The 24,776-nt window shown below is 58.6% G+C and overlaps 1 protein-coding gene across 9 annotated transcripts in view; it reads right to left on the bottom strand.

Moving 5' to 3' along the window:
- The window catches only part of STIM1 (stromal interaction molecule 1), a 71,082-nt gene that overhangs the window by 10,188 nt on the left and 36,118 nt on the right, over positions 1-24,776 (bottom strand). For 5 of the 9 annotated variants that reach the window (XM_014255706.2, XM_014255705.2, XM_014255707.2 and 2 more), the window contains 9 exons: positions 23,825-23,936; positions 22,630-22,745; positions 17,452-17,629; positions 15,046-15,223; positions 9,471-9,638; positions 7,927-8,027; positions 7,009-7,244; positions 4,763-4,843; positions 1,276-1,648 (listed from right to left, as the gene is read on the bottom strand). In XM_014255706.2, the coding sequence (XP_014111181.1) occupies positions 1,276-1,648; positions 4,763-4,843; positions 7,009-7,244; positions 7,927-8,027; positions 9,471-9,638; positions 15,046-15,223; positions 17,452-17,629; positions 22,630-22,745; positions 23,825-23,936 (1,543 nt within the window). The remainder of the gene's footprint in view (positions 1-1,275; positions 1,649-4,762; positions 4,844-7,008; positions 7,245-7,926; positions 8,028-9,470; positions 9,639-15,045; positions 15,224-17,451; positions 17,630-22,629; positions 22,746-23,824; positions 23,937-24,776) is intronic. The other 4 variants (XM_014255709.2, XM_088051304.1, XM_088051301.1 and 1 more) reach the window with 3 other exon arrangements.

Raw genomic sequence — 24,776 nt, 5'->3', positions numbered from 1 at the left:
GTGCCTGGGGCTGCTCGGCTTGGGCAGGGAGGGGGTGGAACATCCAAACCAGAGACTGTGAGCAAGGCCAGGAGAGATCCCAGCACCTGAGGGCACAGGGACCCACAGGTAAGGGGATAATGGGACAACGTGCTGGGATGGGTGAAGATGTGGTGACTGGCAATGTTTCCCTGCCCGGAGAAATTATGCTGGAAGGACATTTCTCCCATCCTCTGCCTCACCCAGAGACTTCCAGCCTTCTCCCAGCAGTCTGCTCCCCAATACCGAGGATCAGGAGAGCGTTTCTGGTTTTGCCATGGAGAAAGCATGGAACAGAGATGGAATAACCTGTCCAGGGCCACAGGCAGTACCTGGCAGGGACAGCATTCCCTGGTCCATCACAGCCTTCCCACTGCCTGCATGGAGACACCTGAGGCCACGAGCACAGACCCCCTGGCCCGATCCCAGGGGATCCCACACCTGCAGGGACACTTGGGACTGGCTGCACCCAGGACCCGTGGGATGAGGACATCCGGGGTCTCACTCGGGTGAAAGCCACCCGAGGAACCTGGTGCTGAGCTTGGGACACACAGCATTCCTGGCAGGGCCCCCTTGCAGCACCAGGTGGGATTCCTGCTCCTCCCTGTCGTCAGCGAGGTGAACTGGGACAGCTCTGGGATTTAGGGATGGAGGATAACCGGTCCCGAGGATGCACCAGCTCTCCAGAGCCAACTGAAAGGGACCAAGCTAAAGCAAACAAAAGCAGCTCCAGCTCCCTCCTCAGACATTCCTGAGCCAAAACTCCCCAATCCCTCATCCCTACCGAACCAGAGGCAGGGTCACTCCAGGAGTCACTCCTGAACTGCCACTCTGGCATCCCAAATTTCTCCAGCTGCTACCTCGTGGTCCCTACCCATCCTGTTCCCTTTGCAATTCACTTGTGAGGAGCCCAGGGAGGTCCAGGCTTCAAATGAGGCCAGGTTTGGTGATGGGTTCTGTTACCTCCTCACACCCCCTTCTTCAGGGAATACCGAGCACCTGGGAATTTCCATTTGCTCAGCTCCAGTAAAACAACAGCAGAGCACCTTGGGAAGGCCCACACTGAGCTCGTGGGTGCGGGGACGGCCCATGGAATCCTCCTTAGAGGCTCGGGAGAGCAGTGGGAGGAAAAAAAGCGGATAAACCATGGAATAAAGGCCCGGAGAAAAAGGGCAGGAGGAATGTGAGAGAAAGAGCACCCCAGCAAGCACCAGCTCTGAGGCGCAGGAGGCAGCTAGAAAAGAAACAGCAATATACCCAAAGCTCCCAGTGCGACAGCGAACTCCAGAGGTGACATCAGGAGGGGGCAGGTCGGGGATGGAATCCATCTGGAGGAAATAAGAGGTGGTGTGATGGTAATAGATAGGGTGGACATGGCAAGCAGGAGCAGGTGCGGTGGTGGTGGATGAGGAGCAGGAGGTGGAGGAGGTGGAGCCGGGCGGGTCGGAGCTGAAGGACTGTCCGGAGCTGAGGCTGTGCATTCGGCGCAGGGACACTCGGCCCGCCCGCAGCGGGGCCACGGGGCCGGCCTCGGGCTGCCCTGGCACGGGACTCTCTACCAACCTCTGCGATCCGTGGCCGTGCTGCGGCTCCACCAGGCGCTGCCGGACTGTGCTGGGCAAGGCCGGAGCTGCAACGAGACACGGCAGGAGTGAGGGCAGTGAGGCCCACGGAGCCCTGCTGGCACCGGCACTGCCCCGCTGTCACCAGCCCTGTGCCACTGCCACCACCCCGCTGCCACCGGCCCTGTCCCTGTGCCACCGGCCCTGTCCCACTGTCCCTGTGCCACCAGCCCTGTCCCACTGGCACTGCCCCACTACCCCTGAGCCACCAGCCCTGTCCCACCTGGTGCCAGCAGTTAAGGCCAGTTTAATGCAGAAGCAGCTTTAAGCTGGTGCTGAACATGCTGGATTAATGCCCAGCCCACGGAAAACTCCAGCATTGCTGCTGTAGGTGCCTCTGAACACCTTATCTGAGCATCTTGCCTGACGCAGAGAGTGGCTGCGTGGTTCACCCCACCGTGATTCACCCCACCTGGAGCCACCACCCGAGAACGGGGCACGTCCAGGGCCATTCCACCCTCACAGGCATCTCATGGCTCCAGTCCTGCTGCCCTGGTGGCACCCTCACAACCCAAAGCAGGAGCCCCAGGTGAGCAGGTCGATGCTGGCACCTGAAGCTGCACTCCTGGAGCTCAGCTCTGCTCGAGCATCGCTGTGCAGGGGCAGCACCAGGAGCAAAGCACCGGCACCATGGAATCCTGCAGGGGACTGGGTCGGGAGGGACCCTAAAGACCATCTCTTCCTCAGCCCTGCCATGGCAGGGACACCTCCCACTGTCCCAGGTGCTCCAAACCCCAGTGTCCAACCTGGCCTTGGGCACTGCCAGGGATCCAGGGGCAGTTCCCTGGTTGGTTGAAAATATTGGGGTTGAGGATCTTGGGCAGGAATTGTTCCCTGGCAGGGTGGGCAGGGGCTGGGATGGAATTGCCAGAGCAGCTGGGGCTGCCCCTGGATCCCTGGCAGTGCCCAAGGCCAGGCTGGACATTGGGAGCTCCTGGGACAGTGGGAGGTGGCCCTGCCATGGCTGGGCTGGGAATGGGTGGGATTTGGGGTCTCTCCAGCCCAGACTTTCTGGGATTCATGCCTGACTCCTCCATGCCTGAACTGGTGACTCTGGCCCCAGAGTGGCCTCACCTGCTCCCAGCCTGTTCCATGAGCACCATGACTGATCAGAACAACCCCCAACCTGAGAAATATTCTCTGGTTGCCAATTCCCCTTGGTTGGGGGAATGTCCTTTGGAGCCCCAGCTCCTGAACTGGAGCTCAGCAATCCCTGAGCAGCTGCCTGTGCCCCAAACCTGCCCCAGGGTCTCCCCCAGAGCCAGGGGAGGCCCCTTCACCTGCCTGGAGCCTTGGGAATGCTCCCATCCTCCATGGAAAACGGGGTCCTGGGGCTGCAGCCCCATCCCAAGCCAAGCAGGCTGGCTTTATTCCATCCCCCTGCTGCCATTCCATACAAGATGTTCCTCCTTTGGCAGGAGATAAGGTGTTCAGGATTGCTCAGGATTTCTTATGTGCATAAGAAATTAATGTACAAATGGGTTAAAAAGATGCAGAGACAGGAAAGCTCAGGAATGGAGGAGGAGGAGGAGAGCTCCTTTGGGAATGGAAGAACCAGCTCTGGAAACTCCCAGCTGGACACACAGGGCTCCTCTGGCAGAGCAACTCAGGACTGAAGGATCCACAGGGATATACTTCCAGTGGAAGAAGGAATAAGAAGGAATAATTCTGGCTACTTGGCTGTTTCCACACCCCCAAGGTGAATCCTGGTCTTTCCCACTGCTCAGGTTTGCTGCTCCTTGTTCCCTACAGTGCCCATCCATTCCATAACTGGAATTTCACACCATCCACCTTCTATTGCAAGATGGTTTTTTCCAGCTCCAAAGCTTCAATTCCAATTTGGGCACCTCACTGTGCAGGGTTCACAGGGATCTGACTGCAGAGAAACTCACTGGGGTGATGGCTTTCTGCTACGGGTTTCTTTCTCCCTTGGGTCAAGCTTTTTTCCCTAAGGATTCCCAGTTTTTTCCCTGGTGTTCCACCCCTCATTTCCCCACTCAGTACTTCCCACCTCTGCTCTCCCTCTCCAAGGCTCACCCTGCTCTGGAGCACAGGCTGGGGCCTCGCCTGCCAGCCCCAGGTTTCCCCACATTCCCCATGAGCAGCCAGGATGGGAAGGGAAGGGAAGGGAAGGTGCGGGAAGGTGCGGGAAGGTGCGGGAAGGTGCGGGAAGGTGCGGGAAGGTGCGGGAAGGTGCGGGAAGGGAAGGTGCGGGAAGGGAAGGGAAGGGAAGGGAAGGGAAGGGAAGGTGCGGGAAGGGAAGGTGCGGGAAGGGAAGGGAAGGGAAGGGAAGGGAAGGGAAGGGAAGGGAAGGTGCGGGAAGGGAAGGTGCGGGAAGGGAAGGGAAGGTGCGGGAAGGTGCGGGAAGGTGCGGGAAGGGAAGGTGCGGGAAGGGAAGGTGCGGGAATGGAAGGTGCGGGAAGGGAAGGTGCGGGAAGGTGCGGGAAGGTGCGGGAAGGTGCGGGAAGGTGCGGGAAGGGAAGGGAAGGGAAGGTGCGGGAAGGTGCGGGAAGGTGCGGGAAGGGAAGGGAAGGGAAGGGAAGGGAAGGGAAGGGAAGGGAAGGGAAGGGAAGGGAAGGGAAGGGAAGGGAAGGGAAGGGAAGGGAAGGGAAGGGAAGGGCTGGCACATCAGCTGCTCCCTCCCACCACAGCCAGCGCTCGGCCCTGCTCCCAGGGGAAGCCAAGGCCAGGAGGCACCGGGGCTCCAGGGAACAGCTCTCCCTAAGAGTTCACCCAGGGATTCTGAGGGAGCACGGCACCAGCTGCACCTGCAGGGAGGGATGGGGCAGCAGGGAAGGAGGTGGGATGGACAGAGAATGCTGTCACCTCCTCCTGGCCTCACTGGGTCCTTCATCTCCACCTCAGGGGTAAAATGGAGTGAGTCCAACCCTCCAGATTCCCTAACTGCACCCAGGAGCGCGTGGGAGCTGCAGCTGAGATTCTTCTTCATCCCACCAGACTCTTCCCAGGGTTAGTACAGGTGGCGACGGCTCAGTGAGGAGAGATACATTCATTAGTTCTCGTGCCAGAAAGGTGGGAAACTGGTGGATGTATTTTAGTCCAGAAAAAGGCCAGAGGGCAGAAAGAAAAAAAAAAGAAAATATAATTGAAGAGAACCAAACCAGGGTATTTCCAGAGGGACTGATCCTCCGAGGACAGCGAGGAGCGGTCGCTGAACCTGCGCCCAAAAAGCCAGGCTGCGTCTGGGGGGGGCAGCCAGGTGGGAACAGGAAAAACAGCAAAGAGAGAGATGGGATTTACTGGGAGAAGCACCACGGGTCCTCAGTGACACATCTGAGCAGGGGAAACTCAGCACTGCTCTCCTAAGGCAGGGTTTGGACACAAAGGAAATAAATCCTCAGGGAAAGGCTCCCTTGCTTTGGGAATTGGAGCTCCCAGCACTTGCTGCAGGGTGTGTCAGCTGCAGGGAGGGACAGGGGGGCAGCTGGGCACACAGGGGGCAGCTGGGCACACAGGGGGCAGCTGGGCACACAGGGGGACAGCTGGGCACACAGGGGGCACACAGGGGGGCAGCTGGGCACACAGGGGGCAGCTGGGCACACAGGGGGCACACAGGGGGCAGCTGGGCACACAGGGGAACATCTGAGCACACAGGGGGCACAAGGGGGGCAGCTGGGCACACAGGGGGCACAAGGGGGGCAGCTGGGCACACAGGGGGCACAAGGGGGGGCAGGCTCTCTGCCCAGCTCTGCCATGGTGAAACTGGAACTGCTCCCTGGAATGTCTCACTCCAGGGGTCTCAAGTGTGAAGAAGCTGAGGCTGAAATCAGGATTGAAGGCTCACACCTGGCCCAGCTGAGGTCTCAGGTGTCACCTGGGACTGTCCCAAGCATCCCTGCCATCAGTGCCCAGCTGGGGCTGTGCCAGGCCTTTATCAGACACGTCCAGCTGGATTCTGATGGTGACTGGTGGTGACAAAGAGCAGGAGGTCTCTGTCCCCTGAAGCTGTAACGTCCCCAAGCACACCTGATCCCACAAACCGTGGCTCCAAGCCCTGAGTCTGCAGCACCCCTGTTCCTCCTGCACCACCCAAAGCTCTGTCTCTCCCCCTGCCCTGAGCCCCCCTCAGCACCAAAGCCGAGCCCCAGGCTGAGGGGACGTGGCCCTGGCACAGAGGCACCTCCTGCAGCACACAGTGCCAGCCCCGAGACCCCTGTGCTCCTCCTGCTGCTCCCCACACAGCCCTGCCTTGGATGAGATGGTGCAGAGGGGCCAGAGCAGCTGTGGCTGCCAGCAGCCGGGGACAGTGGCAGGCGTGGGTGGAACCAGGGGGTGGAACCGGATGAGTTTCAAACCCAGTGCCCCCTGTGACTCCCTGATTCACTGACAGCCCTGGCCAGGGGCTGCTCCTGTGCCCCCAGCCCCTGGCACTGCTCTTCAGCTCTCTCACTCTCTCATGCCCAGTGGGAAACTATTTGGAAAACGCCCTTTTGGGAGGAGCAAGGCAGGATCTGGGCAAGCTAAAGGCAGGAACAGGCAGGGCTGAGTCCCAGCTGCTGCACAGAAGGTGACAGTGTCACCCAGCCCAGCAGCTGGGGGCTCAGAGGCACAGGGTGATCCATGCTCAGCCCTCCCTGCGTGGGACCTGGGCTCGGTGGAGCAGGGACAGCCACCCTGGGAGCTCTTTGTCACCGACCAAAGGGTCAGGATGTCCCCCTGGGTGACCCCAAGCCCTGCACAGAGCTGGGCACACGGGGGCCCAGCCTCTGCTCCAGGGGATGTTTAACAGGACCCCCAGGTCAGCAGACTGCTGCTCCCACCCAGAATGGTGCAGCTCCAGCTGTGCCTCAGGAGGGGGAGCTTTGAGTCCTTTAAATCCCAAAAAAGTGCCTGGGCAAAGGGGACATCGGGATAATTCCTGTTCCTGTCTCACTGCCATGGCTACCCGTGCCTTTGGCCAGGGGGGTTTTGGTAAATGCTTCAATCACTGAGTTCACCAGAACAGCACAGATAGAATGGAACGATGATTAACTTGCTAGATTACCAGTTCTGCTGGAATTAACAGGCTCCCAACAACCCCAGCAGTGGGGCCTGCCCTGTTAGGGATGCTCCTGATCCCAATGGACCAACTGTGGTCTTTGGGCACGGAAACCCCAACTTGGATCAATCCCTCCTGATGCAGGTGAACTACAGATGCAGGTCAGCTCTGTGCCACAGCCCCCAAACCCAGCAGAGAGAGCCCCCATTCCCAGGGATCCCCCATTCCCAGGGATCCCCCATTCCCAGGGATCCCCCATTCCCAGGGAGCCCCCATTCCCAGGGAGCCCCCATTCCCAGGGATCCCCCATTCCCAGGGAGCCCCCATTCCCAGGGATCCCCCAGGGGCCCATTCCCAGGGCTGACGTACACTGCATGGACATGGGTGACACCAGCTCCTCGTCCAGGTCATCCACGTCGTCGGTCATGATGAAGTGGGAGGGGTTGGGCCGGGGCGTGCCCATCCAGCCCGGGTCGATGTTGAGGGCGGAGGCCAGGGAGTGGATGCCGGGGTTGTTGACGATCTGGAAGCCGCAGAGGAGCTCGATCTGCTGCCAGCGGTGCAGCCGCTCCCGCAGCGCCGCCGTCACCTCGCTCAGAGCTTGTCTGGGGACAGGGACACACAGGGACAATGGAGGCAGAGAAGGGAAAACACCCCCTAAATCACCTGCAGGAGAGCCCATGGGGTCAGCTGTGCGTCCTGAAATCCGAGACACTTCTCATCCCAGTTCCAGGAACACAGCAATTAAAAAATGCAGCAAAGCTCAAGTGTCCAGGGATAATGACAAGGGGGAATGGCTGCCAGTGGCAGAGGGCAGGGCTGGATGGGATCTGGGGCAGGAATTGTTCCCTGGCAGGGTGGGCAGGGGCTGGGATGGAATTGCCAGAGCAGCTGGGGCTGCCCCTGGATCCCTGGCAGTGCCCAAGGCCAGGCTGGACATTGGGAGCTCCTGGGACAGTGGGAGGTGTCCCTGCCATGGCAGGGCTGGGAATGGGTGGGCTCTGAGGTCCATTCCCAACCCAAACCATTCCATGACAATCCCTTAAGTGTCCTGCAGCCTCCTGGAAGCTCATTCTGGCAGGAGTTTTATTTGCTCCAGGGAACTGTGATCCCTTGTTTCTCACAGGTAAAATCAGAAGAGGAGCAAGTCCAACCCCAGGTCATTGAGGACAAGAGACGTTCAGCAAAATGAGCCCCAAAGCCCTGCAGAGGTGAGGCCACTGCTGCCTGGGCCAGGGGAGGGGTGCAGAGAGGCAGGGATGAAGGAGGTGTTGAGCAGACACTCACTTTGCAGTTAAGATTTTATGATCAACATCATCCAGAGAGGAACTGTGAGCGACATGGAACGTTCCAAAAAGGGTGTTTCTCTTCTTTTTGATCTTTTCAGCCTGCAGTATCAACAGAGGAAGGTCACAGGAAGAAAACAACCTGATGTCTCCTCCAGGCCATGGACATCCTGGATGGGCTGGGACAGGAACAGTCCCTGCAGCTGCCTGCACATGTGGGAATAGTGGGAATGCTGTTCTCCCTGACACTGGGGTGAGGAATTCACCAGCAAGTACCAGGTTGGGGATTTCATGCTCCCCTCCCCCAGTTTCCCAAAAAATCAGAGGGAATTGGACTGAAAAGGCTGAACTTTCAGGGCAGAGTTGGAGTCCCCATCCCTGGAGGGATTTCACAGCCCTGTGGATGTGGGGCAGTGGTGACCTGGGCACTGCTAAGGGAATAGGTGGACTCAAAGGTCTCCAAGGGTTCCTCCAACCCAAACCATTCCATGATTCCATCAACCAGGAACCTCACTCAGTGAAGGGCTCTCACACACTGGCTGCTCTCCCCCGTGAATAACCACCAAACACACCCCAGGGTGTGGGCTGGGCAAGATTTTTGGTTTGAGGTCATTTGTGTCATTGTATCACAAATTAAAGTCTCCTCCCAGAGTTCTTCCATTCCCAGCCCCGTGGCATGAACCTGGCACTGAGGAAAGCTAAGGATGTGGATGCAAGAACTGACACAGATAAAGGAAAACTTGGAATGGTAAAATGTTCCCAATCAAAGCAGATTAAGGTAGACAGAGTTTTCCCTCCTGCCAGCTCTGCTGGCTCTGTGTGGCCTTGGGGACGAGGACGAGTCTCAACAGCTCCCTGGGCTCATCCCTCAGGGCTGGCACACAAAATCCTGGATTGGGAACGCAGCAGTGATTCACCTCAGATCTCAGGATTCCACTGCCTGTGCGTGCTCCTCACCTGCAGCAGGGATCGTGCTGGGAGGTTACAGAGCCTCCCAGGTACCCAGGGCAGCAATCCCTGCCCCAGATTCCCAGGGCTCCAGGCTCCAACAGTGCCCAGGTTGGGACCTGCCCACCCTGAGAGCCCATGGCTCAGCATCCTCACCCTCATCCTCATCCTCATCCTCATCCTCATCCTCCTGCTCAGCCCCTGCTCACACCTTGCTTGTGCTGCACTTTTAAAAGATACAGATTCAAGGCATGGAGGGAAACTGCCCTGAGCTGAAGGAGGGCAGGGCTGGATGGGATCTTGGGCAGGAATTGTTCCCTGGCAGGGTGGGCAGGGGCTGGGATGGAATTGCCAGAGCAGCTGGGGCTGCCCCTGGATCCCCGGCAGTGCCCAAGGCCAGGCTGGACATTGGGGCTGGGAGCACCTGGAATAATCAAAGGTGACCCTACCCAGGGAATGAGATGAACTTTAAGGTCCCTCCCAACCCAACCCAGTCTGGGATTGCACAAAACAAAGAAGATGCACAGAAATCAGCTCTCCAGGCTTCCCTCCCCAGATCTCCCCGCAGACCCAGCACGAGGCCGCTCCAGCTCTCACCCCTTCCTTGGCCACCAGCAGCTGCTTCTCTGCGTTCTGCTTCTTGATGTTGTAGTACTGCACCTCCACCTCGTGGGTCAGCTGCAGCCACTTCTGCAGAGCCTCGGGGGCGGCCCAGCTGCAGTGGGACTCCAGCTCCTTCTCGGCGTTCTTCAGCGCCATCCGCACCTGCGGGGAAGTGCCCGGGACACCGTGGAGCAGCCGTGGGGACCCGGCCCTCCCGCAGCTCATCGTCCCCCGCCGCTGCCAAACGGGAAACGACTTCCCAGGCGGCTTCATCCCAGTGCTGGCAGCAGGAGAAGTCCTCTGGAGGAGCGGTGGCGTGCTGGGGACCAGGGAGAGGAGCCACCCGCGCGCCAGGCCGCTGCTCCCGGCACCAGAACCCCCCACGGGCCACTGCTGCCATCCTAGAACCGGGCTCCTGCCTCAGGAATTGCCAGCCAGCGCCACGCCGTGCTCCCTCTGCACCCCTCCCCGCCACTCCTCTGCCATGAGCCACGGGCAAAGCCCCTGGAGCCCATGGCACGGTGCTCAGGGCTGTGAAAAGGGATTTGACTCGCAGAGAGGATGCTCTGGGGCTTTTGTGCAGCCTCCAGAAAGCCGTGCAGAGCTCCCTGTAACTCCCCCAGATCCTCCTGTGGAGGCAGAATCCCTGACAGGACCGTGCAGGCGAGCCCTGTCTCACCACAGCTCCGAGCCAAGCCCAGGGAGCTCGTCAGGAAACAACTTCCACATGGAGAAAGTGAGAAAAATATTTAGACACAGAACATGTGCTGCTGGTCAGGAAAAGAAACAGCCAGGCTGGATCAGCCATTCCTGAGGTCTCTCCTTCCACCCCAGCCCAGGCTCCTGCACGCCCTGACATCCCACAGAGATACAGGATTAGAGGGAGTGAGAAGGCAGCTGAGGACACTGCAGCCTCACAGGACAGCCTTGGGTGAAGGACACCACCAAGAACGGTCTCCTGCAGTGCCCAGCCTGTGGAGGGGCTCGCCCAGCCCTGCAGGAGGGAGCGTGTCCCACACTGCATGGACCCACCGTGGGGCTGGGACACACAGCTGGGACACACAGCTGGGACACACCGTGGGGCTGGGACACACAGCTGGGACACACCACGGGGCTGGGACACACCATGGGGCTGGGACACACAGCTGGGACACACAGCTGGGACACACAGCTGGGACACACCACGGGGCTGGGGACACACAGCTGGGACACACCACGGGGCTGGGACACACCATGGGGCTGGGACACACAGCTGGGACACACAGCTGGGACACACAGCTGGGACACACCACGGGGCTGGGGACACACAGCTGGGACACACCACGGGGCTGGGACACACAGCTGGGACACACCACGGGGCTGGGGACACACAGCTGGGACACACCATGGGGCTGGGGACACACCACGGGGCTGGGGACACACAGCTGGGACACACCATGGGGCTGGGGACACACCATGGGGCTGGGACACACAGCTGGGACACACCACGGGGCTGGGACACACAGCTGGGACACACCGTAGGGCTGGGGACACCACGGGGCTGGGACACACAGCTGGGACACACCAGGGGGCAGGGACACACTGTGGGGATGGGACACAGAGCTGGGACACACCGTGGGGCTGGGACACACCACGGGGCTGGGACACACCACGGGGCTGGGACACACCACGGGGCTGGGGACACCACGGGGCTGGGACACACCGTGGGGCTGGGACACACCACGGGGCTGGGACACACCACGGGGCTGGGGACACCACGGGGCTGGGGACACCACGGCACCCCAAGCTCAGGGGGGCTGTGGTTTCCCACTGCACAACAGCTTTGCCTCCCACCCAGAGCAGCTCCCAGCGCTCCCCTGCTCCTGCAGTCCCAGCCCACGGACTCAGCCCTTTCCCTCACGGCGGTGGGCGGACGCAGAAGTGTTTTTGTGAAGGATTGCTCACGCTTGGAGCTTTTCCCTGCTTGGAGCTTTTCCCTGCACGTCTTTAACTCATCACATCTCAGTGAGCCCAGCCCAGGGGGGAGCCCCGGGGCACAGGCACAGACTCTGAAACTCCCTGTTTTATCCATCCAGGCAGGGGCAGCCCCAAGGCACCACACACAAGAGGTCAAACACTTCTACTGTCTGTGTGTGATTTAGGGCTGTTCATCAGTAGGAAATTGCCCAAATCAGTCCCAGAGTGCCAAACCCAGCCCCAGAGCCCGGGCTCTTCCTGGCTTTTCCCGCTGGGCACCAGCAGTGCCAGGTGCTGCTCCCACCCCAGAGAGCTCTGACCCTCACACACGGGCATCTGGGATTTGGGAATGTGGAGAAAACACGGGTAGGAAATCTGTCACTGGTGGCTGGGGTGGAGGAGTGCTCATAACACTGACAGGAATGATTTTAGGGAATGGTGGGAAAGGGAAGTGCTGAGGAACAGGCAAGGACCAGTGGCTAAAATGAGTGTCCACGACCCAAACCCTCGTGGTTCTGCAGGGAGTCCGTGCAAACAGCAGTTATTTTGTGTGTCTCCATTCTCCTGGGAAGAGCTTTAGGATTTCATTTGGATCACTAAGAGCAACAATTTATAAGGAAATTTATAAAAAGTTGTACTCTGCCCTGGTGAGACCCCAGAGTGCTGCCTTCAGCACTGGGACACCAACAGCAGCAGCACCTGGAGCTGCTGGAGAGAGCCCAGAGGAGCCACAGAGCTGCTCCTGGAGCCCTCTGGAGCCAGGCTGGGAGAGCTGGGGGTGCTCAGCTGGAGAGGAGAAGCTCCAGGGAGAGCTCAGAGCTCCTTGCAGGGCCTGAAGGGGCTCCAGGAGAGCTGGAGAGGGACTGGGGCCAAGGGCTGCCAGGGCCAGGAGCCAGGGAATGGCTTCAGAGTAGAATTTGATGGGATCTGGGGCAGGAATTGTTCCCTGGCAGGGTGGGCAGGGGCTGGGATGGAATTGCCCAGAGCAGCTGGGGCTGCCCCTGGATCCCTGGCAGTGCCCAAGGCCAGGCTGGACACTGGGGCTGGGAGCAGCTGGGACAGTGGGAGGGCTGGAAATGGGATGAAATTTAAGGTCTGTCCAACCCAAACCACTCTGGGATTCCATTCCACATTTCTGTGTTCTCTGGGTCCATGGCCCCATTGGTGTCTGTGGAGGGTGACCCAGTGAGGAGAGAGGGATGGATGAAGATCCTGGGAACAGGACATGTGTCCATCCCCAGCTCCAGCAGGACCATCCAAACCCTCCAGTGTGGCTTTGGTGTTAAGAACCAGCTGGTGCAGAAGGTCTGGGTTAATGCTCCCCGGGAGCAGGGAATGTTGAACTGGGAGGAGCTGTGGGGTCAGAGGGGTGCCTGGTTAATGTCACGAGTGTCCTGGAGCTGCTGGCACGGTGCTGGGGTTACGGTCACGCAGTGCTCGGGTGGGACACTCCGGTACTCACCTCCCCAGGGACCGAGGAACCCCAGAGGCCACGTCCACACCGCCTGCCCGGGCTCCTTCCAAACGGGAACGCAGGGGGAAGCGCAAGGGGTGAGAGCTGGGCTGGGACTGGGAGCCAGGGCTGGGCACCTGAGGCCCCCCAGCCCACGTGGGTCAGAACAAGAGCCCCAGTGTCCGTGGCAGGCCCAGTGTCCGTGGCAGGATGCACAGCCCGGGGAAGGGAGCTCAGTGGCCCCCGGGAGAGGAGGGCTGGCCACAGGAGGAGGCTGGGTAAGAGCGCTCCTGGAAACGGCACCGAGGCTCTGCCGCTGTCCCAGGCACAAGGGGAATTTGCACCCTGCACTGCCCCAGGGCTCCCAGGACACCTGGTCCTGCCTTGCCAGGGGAAGCCCTGCATTCCTGCCTCATTTGCTTCCCCCTCCTCCACGGTGGCAGAAAAGACTGTGAGGCACACAAGGCCTTGGAACATGGAGGAACCTGCCTGGCCCACGCAGCTCTGGCTCCCAGTTTCAGTCTAAACTAATCTGTAACTTAGAGCCAGCTGAGAATTGTCCCTCAGGTGAGAAAGGAAGCAGCTACTGGGATTGTGGGTTTGGATTTTCCTGCAGGTTTGGGGAGGTTAAGGTTGGATACTGGGGAAATTTCCTTATGGAAAGGGCTGTCCAGCCCTGGCACAGGCTGCCCAGGGCAATGCTGGAGTCACATCCATGGAGGGATTTAACAAGATGTGGCAATTGGGGACATGGTCAGTGGTGGCCTTGGCAGTGGCTGGACTTGATGGTCTCAGAGGGTTTTCCCAACCCTTACATGCCCTCTGATCCACGAGAAAACACGGAAAGCATAACTGAACTCATTCTAAATCTGACCTAAAACCAGAAACACACATAAAGAGATACTTTATGGACTGGGGAGGGAGTCAGAAATCCCAGAGGGTGCAGCTCCAGGGCAATCCAACCCCTCTGCTCCAGCTGGGATGTCACAAGGTACCAGCACCTGCCTTGTCTGGCACCACAGCACGGACCAAGATGTGTCATGGACACCATGGAAAAGAGACCTGGAGCTTTTCCTCAACAAAGGGGAGTGGGAAAGCAAAGGCAGAAGCAGCATCACTGGATCCAAGGGTGGTGGAGAGCAGTGAGCAGTGGTGTCCCTGAGGCCAGCACCGGGCCCAGCACTGGGAAATGCCTTTGTTGGTGCCAGGGCCACGGCTCCAGGACAGCCCCACACACCGGCAGGGCCAGCCAGGGGCTGCGTGCTGCGCTCACACGCCGCAGGGAGGGCACGGGGCAGCCACGGGCTCCTGGCCAGGCTGCAGAGCTGGGACCGTGCCAGCCTCGGGCAGCTCAGCAGCACCAAGGGCAAGGGGCTGCACCTGGCCCGGGGCAATGGCAGCACAAACAGCCTGGGACAATGGCCTGGGAGCAGCCCTGGGGAGAAGGAGCTGGGGATTGCTGGGAGAGGCTCCCCAGGGCCTGGCCACGAGCACTGGGAGCTGGGCTGATCCCACAGCGTGGGCAGCAGGAAAGGGATTGATTGGGATTGTGCCCCTGTGCTCAGGTGAGACCTCACCTGCAGAGCTGCCCCAGCCCTGGGGCCCAGCCCAGGGAGCAGCTGGAGCTGCTGGAGAGAGCCCAGAGGAGGCTCCAGGATGAGCAGAGGGATGGAGCAGCTCTGCTGGCAGGAAAGGCTGGCCCAGCTGCCGTTGTTCAGCCTGGCCAGGAGAAGCTTTGGGCTGAGCTCAGGGTGGCCTTGCAGGGCCTGAAGGAGCCCCAGGAAAGCTGGAGAGAGACAATTGCCAAGGGCTGCAGGGCCAGGAGCCAGGGAATGGCTGCCAGTGGCAGAGGGCAGGGCTGGATCTTGGGATCTTGGGCAGGAATTGTTCCCTGGCAGGGTGGGCAGGGGCTGGGATGGAATTGCCAGAGCAGCTGGGGCTGCCCCTGGATCCCTGGCAGTGCCCAAGGCCAGGCTGGACATTGGGAGCTCCTGGGACAGTGGGAGGTGTCCCTGCCATGGCGGGGCTGGCACTGGGTGGGCTTTAAGAGCCCTCCTGGTGCAGACATTCTGTGTTTCTGTGATTTCCCAGAGGGATGAAGCAGCACTGCCCTCAGGACCATGTCTCTGTGGAGGTTCATCCCCCCAGGTGAGCCCTCACCTGCTCCAGCTCCTGCTCAGCGTATTTCTGCCGGCTGAGTTCGTTCTCGGTGCCCTCGCGCAGCTCCCGCAGCCTGTGTGCCTCCTGCTTGGCAATGCTGATCTCGTCCTGCAGCTTCTTCTCCAGGTGCACCTTCTCCACCTCCACCGAGCGGTGCTCCTCCTGCGCCTTCTGCAGCCTGCAGCACACCGAGAGAGACAGAGACAGTGCTGGGCCAGCTCTGGGACAGAGCAGGACCGGGAACAGGACCAGGATCGGGAACAGGACCAGGACCCAGGGCTGCCCACCTGACCCTGCCCTGTTCACCTAGGCAGGGAAGAAAGGAATTGTCAGCTGCTCAGTCTCAGCTTTATTTGTTTATCAAATACCAAGAATTCCTTTGTTTTCCAAAGCACATCCGGATTTCCTCTAGTGAGTCTCAAACTAAGATCAATTTTTGGTATTTTTACCAAAGTGAAGACTTTGACAAAACAAAGCAGGGGAAGATCTGCCAGAGCACATCAGACCACCCAGAAGGGATAGCTCTGCATTCCTCCTGCAAAATCCTGCAAATTCAGACATGTCTTCATCTTGCCTGGATGTTCTCATTCCTCCTCATGACAGAGTTTTATCGGTAGGAATATATGGCAACAACTCAGGAATGGTGGCAGCAATGAAAGCCTGGATCTCCACGGATCAGTGGGATCTTCCATGAGGAGCTGAGCTGTGCTGAGGCTCCCAGCAAGGCTGTGAGGTTGGCAGGGTGTTAGCTGGGCCAGTGACTCTCAGAGAGCATCCCAGTGTCACCCAGGGGCTCACAGCCCAGGAGCTTCCATACAATCCATGCATCTCCAAAGCACACCTGCCCACCCCTCTCAGGCTTCAGCAGGATGTGCCAAGGCTTGATCCTGCTGAGTCACTCAAGGGGCTGAAGTGTCAGTGCTGCAGGATGCTCTCAAAGCTGCTCTGAAGATGAATAAAGACTGGGGTTTGGTATGGATGTTCCCAACTCCTCAAATTCCAGCAGCAGCGGCACTGGAGAGGCATCCCATGCCTTCCAGGGTCTGCTCAGCACCGAGCCTCACCCAGCCAGCACAGCCAGGCCCTTCCATCTCTGGCAAAGACATCTCTGAGCAGAACTCCAGCACAACATCTCCAGGAGCACTGGGGCTGTCAGGAGTTTTTGCTGTTCCTGTGGCAGCTGAAGACCCCAGCTGAGCCCCGCTGGGCAAGGATGAGCAAGTGAAGGAATATTTCCCTTCAGGAGGCTCCCAAAGTCCCCCCTTCACCTGCCAGCCCCTGAGCTCGGTGCCCTCTGTGGAGGACGAGCCTTCCCGAGCTGCTCCGGCTTAAGGCAGTGCCGAGTTCCAGCGGTTTTGTGTTTCTTCCTGAGGGGCTTTAGAGCATTAGTTGAACTTCCCAGAAACATCCACTTGTTTACGTGGCTCTGCCCTCGGCAGCAGGGCCCAAGGTCGTTCCCCACAGGCACATTCCCAGTTTGGAGCTCGGAGGTGCCACCCAGCTGAGCCCTCCCGCCCCGACACCGCTGCTCCAAGAGATGGACACGGAGAAGGGATTCCTGTCTCCTCCCAGATGCAGAAAAAATAAATCAGACTTTCTTTGGGAGTATTTCCAAGCTGGAACATTAAACCCCACGAGGCTGTGTGTAACCAGCTGTGGACTGGAGCCACAGAAGGGACTGGACCTTGTGCCAGGGGCACGTGGCCAGTGTGGCTTCCGTGGCCAGGGAGTTCCCCGAGGGGCTCCACTCACAGCTCACAGGGCAGCCTAGTTAAGGTTTATCCTCCCAAACTCCACTGAAACCTCCCAGAAAATGGTTCCAGCCCCAGACTATCCTGCTCTGTTATTTCCTAAATCTGCCCTTAAAATATTCCACTGCCAGAGCACCCCACGGGTTTGTCATCACCAGGGCTGAGGGCTCCTCCCTGTCCCAGAAGATCCCAGAAGTGTCCAGAGGGTCTCTCGGAGCACATTCTCCCATCAGGAGCTTTACTGGCACCATTGCAGTGATTCCTGGGAGTAGAGACCCCATTCCTGAGGCTGCAGGATTTGATCCATATGCCAGAAGCCCAGATATTCCTATTTCACACTTCCAAATGATGTATTTTTTTCACTTTCCAAGCAACACCCTTTGACTGAGGTATTGATTGCTTCCCCACACAGCTCCAAGAATTCAAGCGGGGATTTGTAAATCCTCTGATTGCTCCCACTGCTCCAACACGCTTTTCCCCCATCAAAAACCAAGGTGAAACAACCTTGGATGACAAATTCCACATGCAGGAGGTGGGACAAGCTCTAAGGTCCCTCTGAGCCCAAAGCATTCCCTGGGGCTGTGACTGTGAAATCTAAAGGAATAAGGAGCAGGGAGAGCTGAGCACTCCAGCTGGATGGACAATGGGAACCCACCTCTCCTGTAGGTCATGGAGAGACTGCTCAGCCCTGTGGAGACCCTCCAGGTCCTTCATCATCTTCTTCATGTGCTCCTTGGAGTAGCGGTTCTGGATGTAGGCGAACCAGCAGCCGCCCACGCCGATGACGATGGACACCACCAGCATGAAGTCCTTGAGGTGGTTGTGACGAGTCACTGCAAGAGAGCACAGACACTGCTGGAGTCACAGGATCACAGCAAGAAACTCCAAAGGGCTGTGCCTGCACCAGGGTGGGACAGGGGAACTCGGGGGAGTCTTACAAGGAATTGTGGCACAGGATTCACCAAGGGAAAAGTTGAGCTGGGTCGATATTTAAGGGGAAAACAGAGAAGCTTGATGACATTTATTGGGTTTGGAGACACAACAATAACAACAAAAAAAGATAAAATTCCTAATCTTCCATCTCCAATTTGCCTGGCAATAAGTGGTCCAGGGGAAACTGCACATAGGAACCCCTCCAGAATGGCTGTGATCTCACAGGGCAGCACAGGTAGCTAGGAACAAAATAATTACTTGCAAAACACTGCTGAGATGGCAGAGCTGGGGCAGCTCAAGTGTCCAACTGTCAAGCTGCCAAACCTTCCATCAGAATCACAACTCAGTGTGGAAACTCCCTTTTTCAACAGTTAATTCAAAAAAAGGTGTTGATGCATGTGAGAGGATGAAAGTCATTAAGTGGGGGCTCAAGTGCTAAACAAAGCCCAAAGAGATGACTCAAGCACAATTTTTTCCTCTAAGTCAACCAAATGTGTGCTGGAAAAGCCACAAATGAAAGAGCAGCTCAGTTCAGTGAGCTGGGACTTCAATGATCAGCATCCACAGGTTTTGAACCAAACAGCAGGCAATTCACACCAGGTACAGGGGAAAAATATCTCTACTGAAGGGGGCAGACGGCCCAGAGCAGCTGGGGCTGCCCCTGGATCCCTGGCAGTGCCCAAGGCCAGGCTGGACATTGGGAGCTCCTGGGACAGTGGGAGGTGTCCCTGCCATGGCAGGACTGGATTAGACAGAGGCTGAAGCCCCTCCCAAGCCAAGCTGCTCTTTGATCCCAGCTAAAGCACATCTGTCACACTGGCAGAGCTGGGGGGACACAGGAGGGGACCTGGGAGGTGGAAGCTGCCCAGCAGCCCCACACCAGAGGGACACATGGGGGACAGTGCTGCTGCTCCTTTCCCTGCGGAGGGACAGGGACAGGACCCCCCCAAGGCCCAGGAGACACCCAAGCACCCCCAGCACATGTGATCCATCCCTGCCTGCAAACACCCAGTGTAAATTCAACACTCAGAACTAAACAAGGTGAGAGCTGGCCCCGCTCCCCCTCCGGATGGATTAACACAACATCCTCTTCCGAGGGAGCAGATCCTGGCAAGTGGCTACAGATCCTTCAGTGTGAATCCTTTCAGCTCCCATCCGGACAGCAGCGAGGCTGATGTGTTCAGATGATTTGTGTTCCAGCTCCCACAGCCACCACAGCCCTGCTCTCCTGCCCTGCTGCCCCCACCGGGGCCATTCCCTGGCTGGAGCTGGGCACATCCAGGAGCTGCCTGGAGCAATCCCTGCCAGCCCCACCCCAACGTGATCCCCCTCCTGCCCCAGTGCCAGCCCTGCTCAGCAGCGCTTGCATACATCCTTCCTCCTCACCAGCACTGCCCAAAGACACCCAAACGAGGAAACTCTAAGGAAAACTCAGCTTGGATGTAAATGTAGAAGCAATGGAATGGTTTGAGTTGGAAGGGACCTCAGAGCCCACCCATTCCCAGCCCAGCCATGGCAGGGACACCTGCCACTGTCCCAGGAGCTCCCAATGTCCAGCCTGGCCTTGGGCACTGCCAGGGATCCAGGGGCAGCCCCAGCTGCTCTGGCAATTCCATCCCAGCCCCTGCCCACCCTGCCAGGGAACAATTCCTGCCCAAGATCCCAAGATCCAGCCCTGCCCTCTGCCACTGGCAGCCATTCCCCCTTGGCCCGGCACCCCAGAGCAGAGGGCTCCAGCCCTGGGAGCATCTCCATTTTCTCACCTTCATTATAGATGCTTTTTTCTGGTATCTAATCCAAATCAACCCTCCCGCAGTTGCAGACCTTTCCCCCTTGCTCAATTATTTCACCTTCTTTCAAACACAAAGCCCAGGCAGAGCTGCAAACCCGGCAGGACATCAATCCCTGCAGCTGAGCAGAACAATCAGTCTGTGATAAAACTGTGCCTTTCCCAAATCCCTCCTTTCCTCAATAAAAGGAAACGAGAAAGGCACAGCAGTCTGTTTTCCATGGTGCATGTGGCTCTTCCTGCAGCCTCTGCAGGTGTGAGGTGTGCTGGGAGCAGCCACGGCCACACGGGTGCACAACAGGCTGTGCCAGCCCCGCTGCCAGGGACAAATCCAGAGGGATTTAAATCACAGTGAAGTGAACAGGAACAATCTGAGGCTCCCTGGAACGGCCGCGGTGCCCTCGGTCTCTGCCTGGGGCACAGGAGCAGCAGGGAAAGAGCCGAAATTACAGAAAGTTCTCTCCCAAGTTCAAAAGCAGCAAAGCTGCACCTGCAGAGCCTCCAGCCCTGGGACACCAACAGCAGCAGCACCTGGAGCTGCTGGAGAGAGCCCAGAGGAGCCACGGAGCTGCTCCAGGAGAGCTGGAGAGGGACTGGGGCCAAGGGCTGCAGGGCCAGGAGCCAGGGAATGGCTTCAGAGTAGGATTTGATGGGATCTTGGGCAGGAATTGTTCCCTGGCAGGGTGGGCAGGGGCTGGGATGGAATTGCCAGAGCAGCTGGGGCTGTCCCTGGATCCCTGGCAGTGCCCAAGGCCAGGCTGGACATTGGGAGCTCCTGGGACAGTGGGAGGTGTCCCTGCCATGGCAGGGGTGGCACTGGGTGGGCTCTGAGGTCCCTCCCAACACAAACCAGTCTGGAATTCCATGTTTCACCTGAAGTTGTGCTAATTTGTGCCAGATAAACTCCTGAACCACAAGAACAGAACCCCAAAGGGACAGACACAGGAGAAGCAATCACCTCATTCTGCTTAGATTATAATTGTACCATGCTCCCTTGCACTTGGATTAATTACAGAACTGAAGTGGTCAGACCTGTTTGCTGTAGGAAATGGCAGGGCTGGAGTCTGGCAGCAGGAACCAGACCTGGAGGGACAGCCGGAGCCTGCAAATCCATGTGGAAACTGGCCATGGAAACTGGTTGAAACCTCTGCCACGAGCCAGACACCCACCCCTGGAGCCCTGGGCTGGGAAAAGCTTCACCCAGCAGCAGGAACAGCACCGTGCCCACGTGCTGTGATCCCCACGGGCAGCAGGGTGTCTCTGCATCCAGGAGCCTGCAGCAGGACTGGGGCTCCAACCGAGGCTGCTTTTATTTGATGTTTTTACACCATTGGCAAACAGAGCTTCAAGAGAGGAGACAAAGCCTTGAAACTCTGTACCTGTGCACCACATTCCACTGCCAGCAGCTCAGACAGCCCCAGAGCCCAGCTCCCCTCCAGAGCCACCTCCCCTGGGAAAGGTGTAGAGCAGCCTCTGCAGCTTAAAAGGTCACTGAGCACTTCACCGAGCCCATTGCTGAAAGGTGTTTTGCAATCCATTCCTGAAGGAATTGGTTTAGATAAACAGCCTCTCCCCCATGACTGGAGCCAAAGCCATTCAGATGACCAGAAACCAGAAAATTTTACCTTCTGAAAAGGGATAAATCTCCCCTTCAGCTGCAGATTTCAAGGGTATTTCCTCACATACCCTGTATGCACAGTCATAGAACCATGGAATGGTTTGTGTTGGGAGGAACCTTAAAGCTCATCCCATTCCACCTCCTGCTGTGAGCAGGGACACCTTCCCCTGTCCCAGGCTGCTCCAAGCCCGGTCCAGCCCGGCCTGGAAGGTTTCCAGGCAGGGAGCTGAGGGTGTGAGCAGCCCTGGGTGCGGAGCAGCCCGCCCGCCGCGCTCCCCTGCGCACTTTGATCCGCGCCAGCCGGGGAGGGTCAGGCTGCGGGGCCAAGGGAGCTGCAGGGCGGAACAGAACAGCTCCAGCCTGGGGAACACACATCAATTCCCAGCCAGTACAAGCCATTCACTCAGCCATCTACACAGCACACAGCAGCACTGGAGGAATTCCACCCCCAGCACAGGAGTCGCTGAGCTGGAGCTGCTGCTGGAGGAGCTCACCCAGGCCGGCTCCACCAGGCCACCAACTCACCAAAGAGCTTCGTGTTTAACACAGGCAAGAAATAAAAACCAAACTGTGCCTGTACAAAAAGAGGCTTTTCAGTACCTGTGGGCAAAAATGGCTGATTGTACAACCCAGGCTTGTGATTTCCTTCCCATGGCTCTGCCAAGCCTCACACTGTGGTTCACGCTTGCAGGCAGTTTTCCCAGGACTGGGTGGGAATGGCTGGGGAGAAGGATTTGGGGGTGCTGGAGTGGGAGAGGCTGGACATGCCCCAGCCAAAATTCCTCTGGTGATCCCCCAGCATGGGCAGCAGGAAAGGAGGGATTCCAGCCTCTGCACCCAAAGCCCAGGAGAAAGCCATGCCAGGGAAGGAGACAAAAGAACCTTTAATAGGGAGCAAATATGGATGGCAAAGGGAGCACCTGGAGCGTGGAGACACACATCAGAGAGCTTGAGATCCTGATAAAGCATCAAAGGAGCCCAGGGCCTCACAGCAGCCATCCTCAACTCCTTCCCATCCAGCCTGCTGCTCCTTCCCTCCTCCAGAGGTGGGTAATTCACAGCCTGAGTCACCAGCAGAGCCTCGGGATGTGACAGAGCAGCCCCAGGAAAGGCCAGGACAGGATGAGAGCTCCAGGACATGGCAGCAGCTTCCCTGGGAGCAGGCAGGATCGCTGCCCTCAGGCACCTCGCCCCCACCCTCAGCAGCACAGAGGGGCAGCGGGCTGTGCACACAGGGGATCCCAGCAGGACAGGGGAGATCCCAGCTGCACCTCTGGGAGCAGCTCTCTGAGATGGGAATGCCAGCCCAGGGTGCCTCCAGAGCTGCTCCCATGCATCCAGAAACAGCCTGTTCCTGCTCCAGGGGAGCCGTGCTGGGAGCAGCCTGGGAGAGGCTGCGCTGGGCCAGCCAGCCCTCTGAGCACACACAGATCCTCATCCAAGGGGCCCTGGGGGTCCCTCCCAGGGCTGGCAGCTGGAGTTTGGGTACTCACACAGAGGAGGCCCGAAGAGCACCGTGTCCAGAGCCTTGAGCTGCAGCTTCTGCCGGTGGCTGCGGTCGGTCATTTTGAGCACAGTCCCCATCATGGTGGCGTTGTTCACTGCCAGCCTGCACAACGGGGGAGAAATGAGCTGTGGGCACCTCCACCAGGACCAGCAACACACCAGGGCTTGGGGAGACATGGAGCAGGGCCTGGGAGCTCCCTGCCCCAGGACAAATCCCTCCCTGCTGCTGTCCCTGAACCAGGGTGTCACCAGGACACTTCGCTGCAGCATTTTTAGGACTGGGACAGAGCAGGAAAAAACAGGGCCAGGCCTAATTCATTAACCCAACAGCATGAGGGACTGATTTCCCATCTTTTGGTGTCTTACCAATCACTAATAACTACTTTTGAACCAAATTTCAATTTTATATCCTGTGTCACAGACCATAAACCACAGTTCTCCCTTGGAAGGAATGTGGACACACACTGTGCTGCCTCAGAAACATCCTCAATTTATCCCCAGTTAATCCCTCCTTCCCAGTCAGTTGAAAAGCAACTTTTCCTTTTTCAGCAACAGGAACCTTTATCCAAAAAAGCTGCCCTGAGGTGTCTCAGACCTGTTACCAGTTTAGGTGGACTCCCAGCCAGTGTTTCTCTTACATGGAATCATGGAATGGTTTGAGCTGGGAGGGACCTCAAATCCCACCCATTCGCAGCCCTGCCATGGCAGGGACAGCTCCCACTGTCCCAGGAGCTCCCAATGTCCAGCCTGGCCTTGGGCACTGCCAGGGATCCAGGGGCAGCCCCAGCTGCTCTGGCAATTCCATCCCAGCCCCTGCCCACCCTGCCAGGGAACAATTCCTGCCCTATATCTAAGCCCAATTCCCCCTCTTTTCACTCTCAACTGGAGCAGGAATCAGGCTGGGCACATGCCAAGGAACTTCAGGTGATGACAGCAGCTGACTCCTGTCAGGCCCTGGTTCTTTCCCTGCACACAACCCATGGGGACACTGTGGGCACTGACCTGGGCCTGGCACTGACCTGGGCATGGCACTGACTTGGGCATGGCCTGGCACTGACCAGGACCTGGCACTGGCCCTGGCCTGGCACTGACCTGGGCATGGCACTGGCCCTGGCCTGGCACTGACCCTGGCCTGGCACTGACTTGGGCATGGCCTGGCACTGACCAGGGCCTGGCACTGACCTGGGCATGGCGTGGCCGCTCAGCTGCAGCTTGCGGAAGGTCTCCTCGTACTGGGGCAGCTCCACGTAGGAAATGAGCCACTGAACCACCTCGTCCACCGTCCAGTTGTACACTGAGGAGAGCAAAACAGGCCAACAGCTCATTCTGGGTACATGGAGCATCAGAGAGTCACAGATTTGGGTTGGGAGGGTCCTCAGAGCCCACCCAGTGCCACCCCTGCCATGGCAGGGACACCTCCCACTGTCCCAGGAGCTCCCAATGTCCAGCCTGGCCTTGGGCACTGCCAGGGATCCAGGGGCAGCCCCAGCTGCTCTGGCAATTCCATCCCAGCCCCTGCCCACCCTGCCAGGGAACAATTCCTGCCCAAGATCCCATCCAGCCCTGCCCTCTGGCAGTTTGACACTCTGGGCAGTCCTGCAGGACCTCAGCCCCCCTCCATGGGAATATTTTTGCCCAGACTCCAGGAACTCCTGAAGTTCTGCTGCACCTGAGCCCCCACAGACCCCACATGGTGTGGGAAGAGCTGCCTGGAGCTTTCCCTGTGACAGCACTCCTTTCCCAGGGTTGGTTTTCCCTGTGTTCCCAGCTCCCCAAATTAACACATGCAAGGAGGCCATCAGATAGAGGAGCAGCAGGGGCTCCACCTCCTGCCACGGCACCAGCAGAGCTCAGGCCTGGCACCCTGGCAGGGCCAACACCCAAAGTGCTGCCAGGTGACAGCTGGGACCACTGGCATTTCCATCAGCCCGGTGATCCTGCTGCCTCCGAACTCCCACCAGGGAATGTTCATCCTCAACACATGCCCAAAGCCCCGGAATTCTGAGGTCAGCTCCCGAAGCCTCACCCCCTGCTCCAGATCCAGGGACCATCCAGAGGATGTGGCTTCCAGGATGGATTGTCCATCCCTGGCAGTGCCCAAGGCCAGGCTGGATGGAGCCTGTAGCAGCTGGGA

This window comes from Pseudopodoces humilis, chromosome 2 (assembly GCF_049639895.1).
Source record: "Pseudopodoces humilis isolate 2021_Gansu_Grassland_sample_001 chromosome 2, ASM4963989v1, whole genome shotgun sequence".
Taxonomy (NCBI): domain Eukaryota; kingdom Metazoa; phylum Chordata; class Aves; order Passeriformes; family Paridae; genus Pseudopodoces; species Pseudopodoces humilis.
Note: the sequence above shows the minus strand (reverse complement) of the source record. Positions and strands in the feature narration are given on the sequence as shown.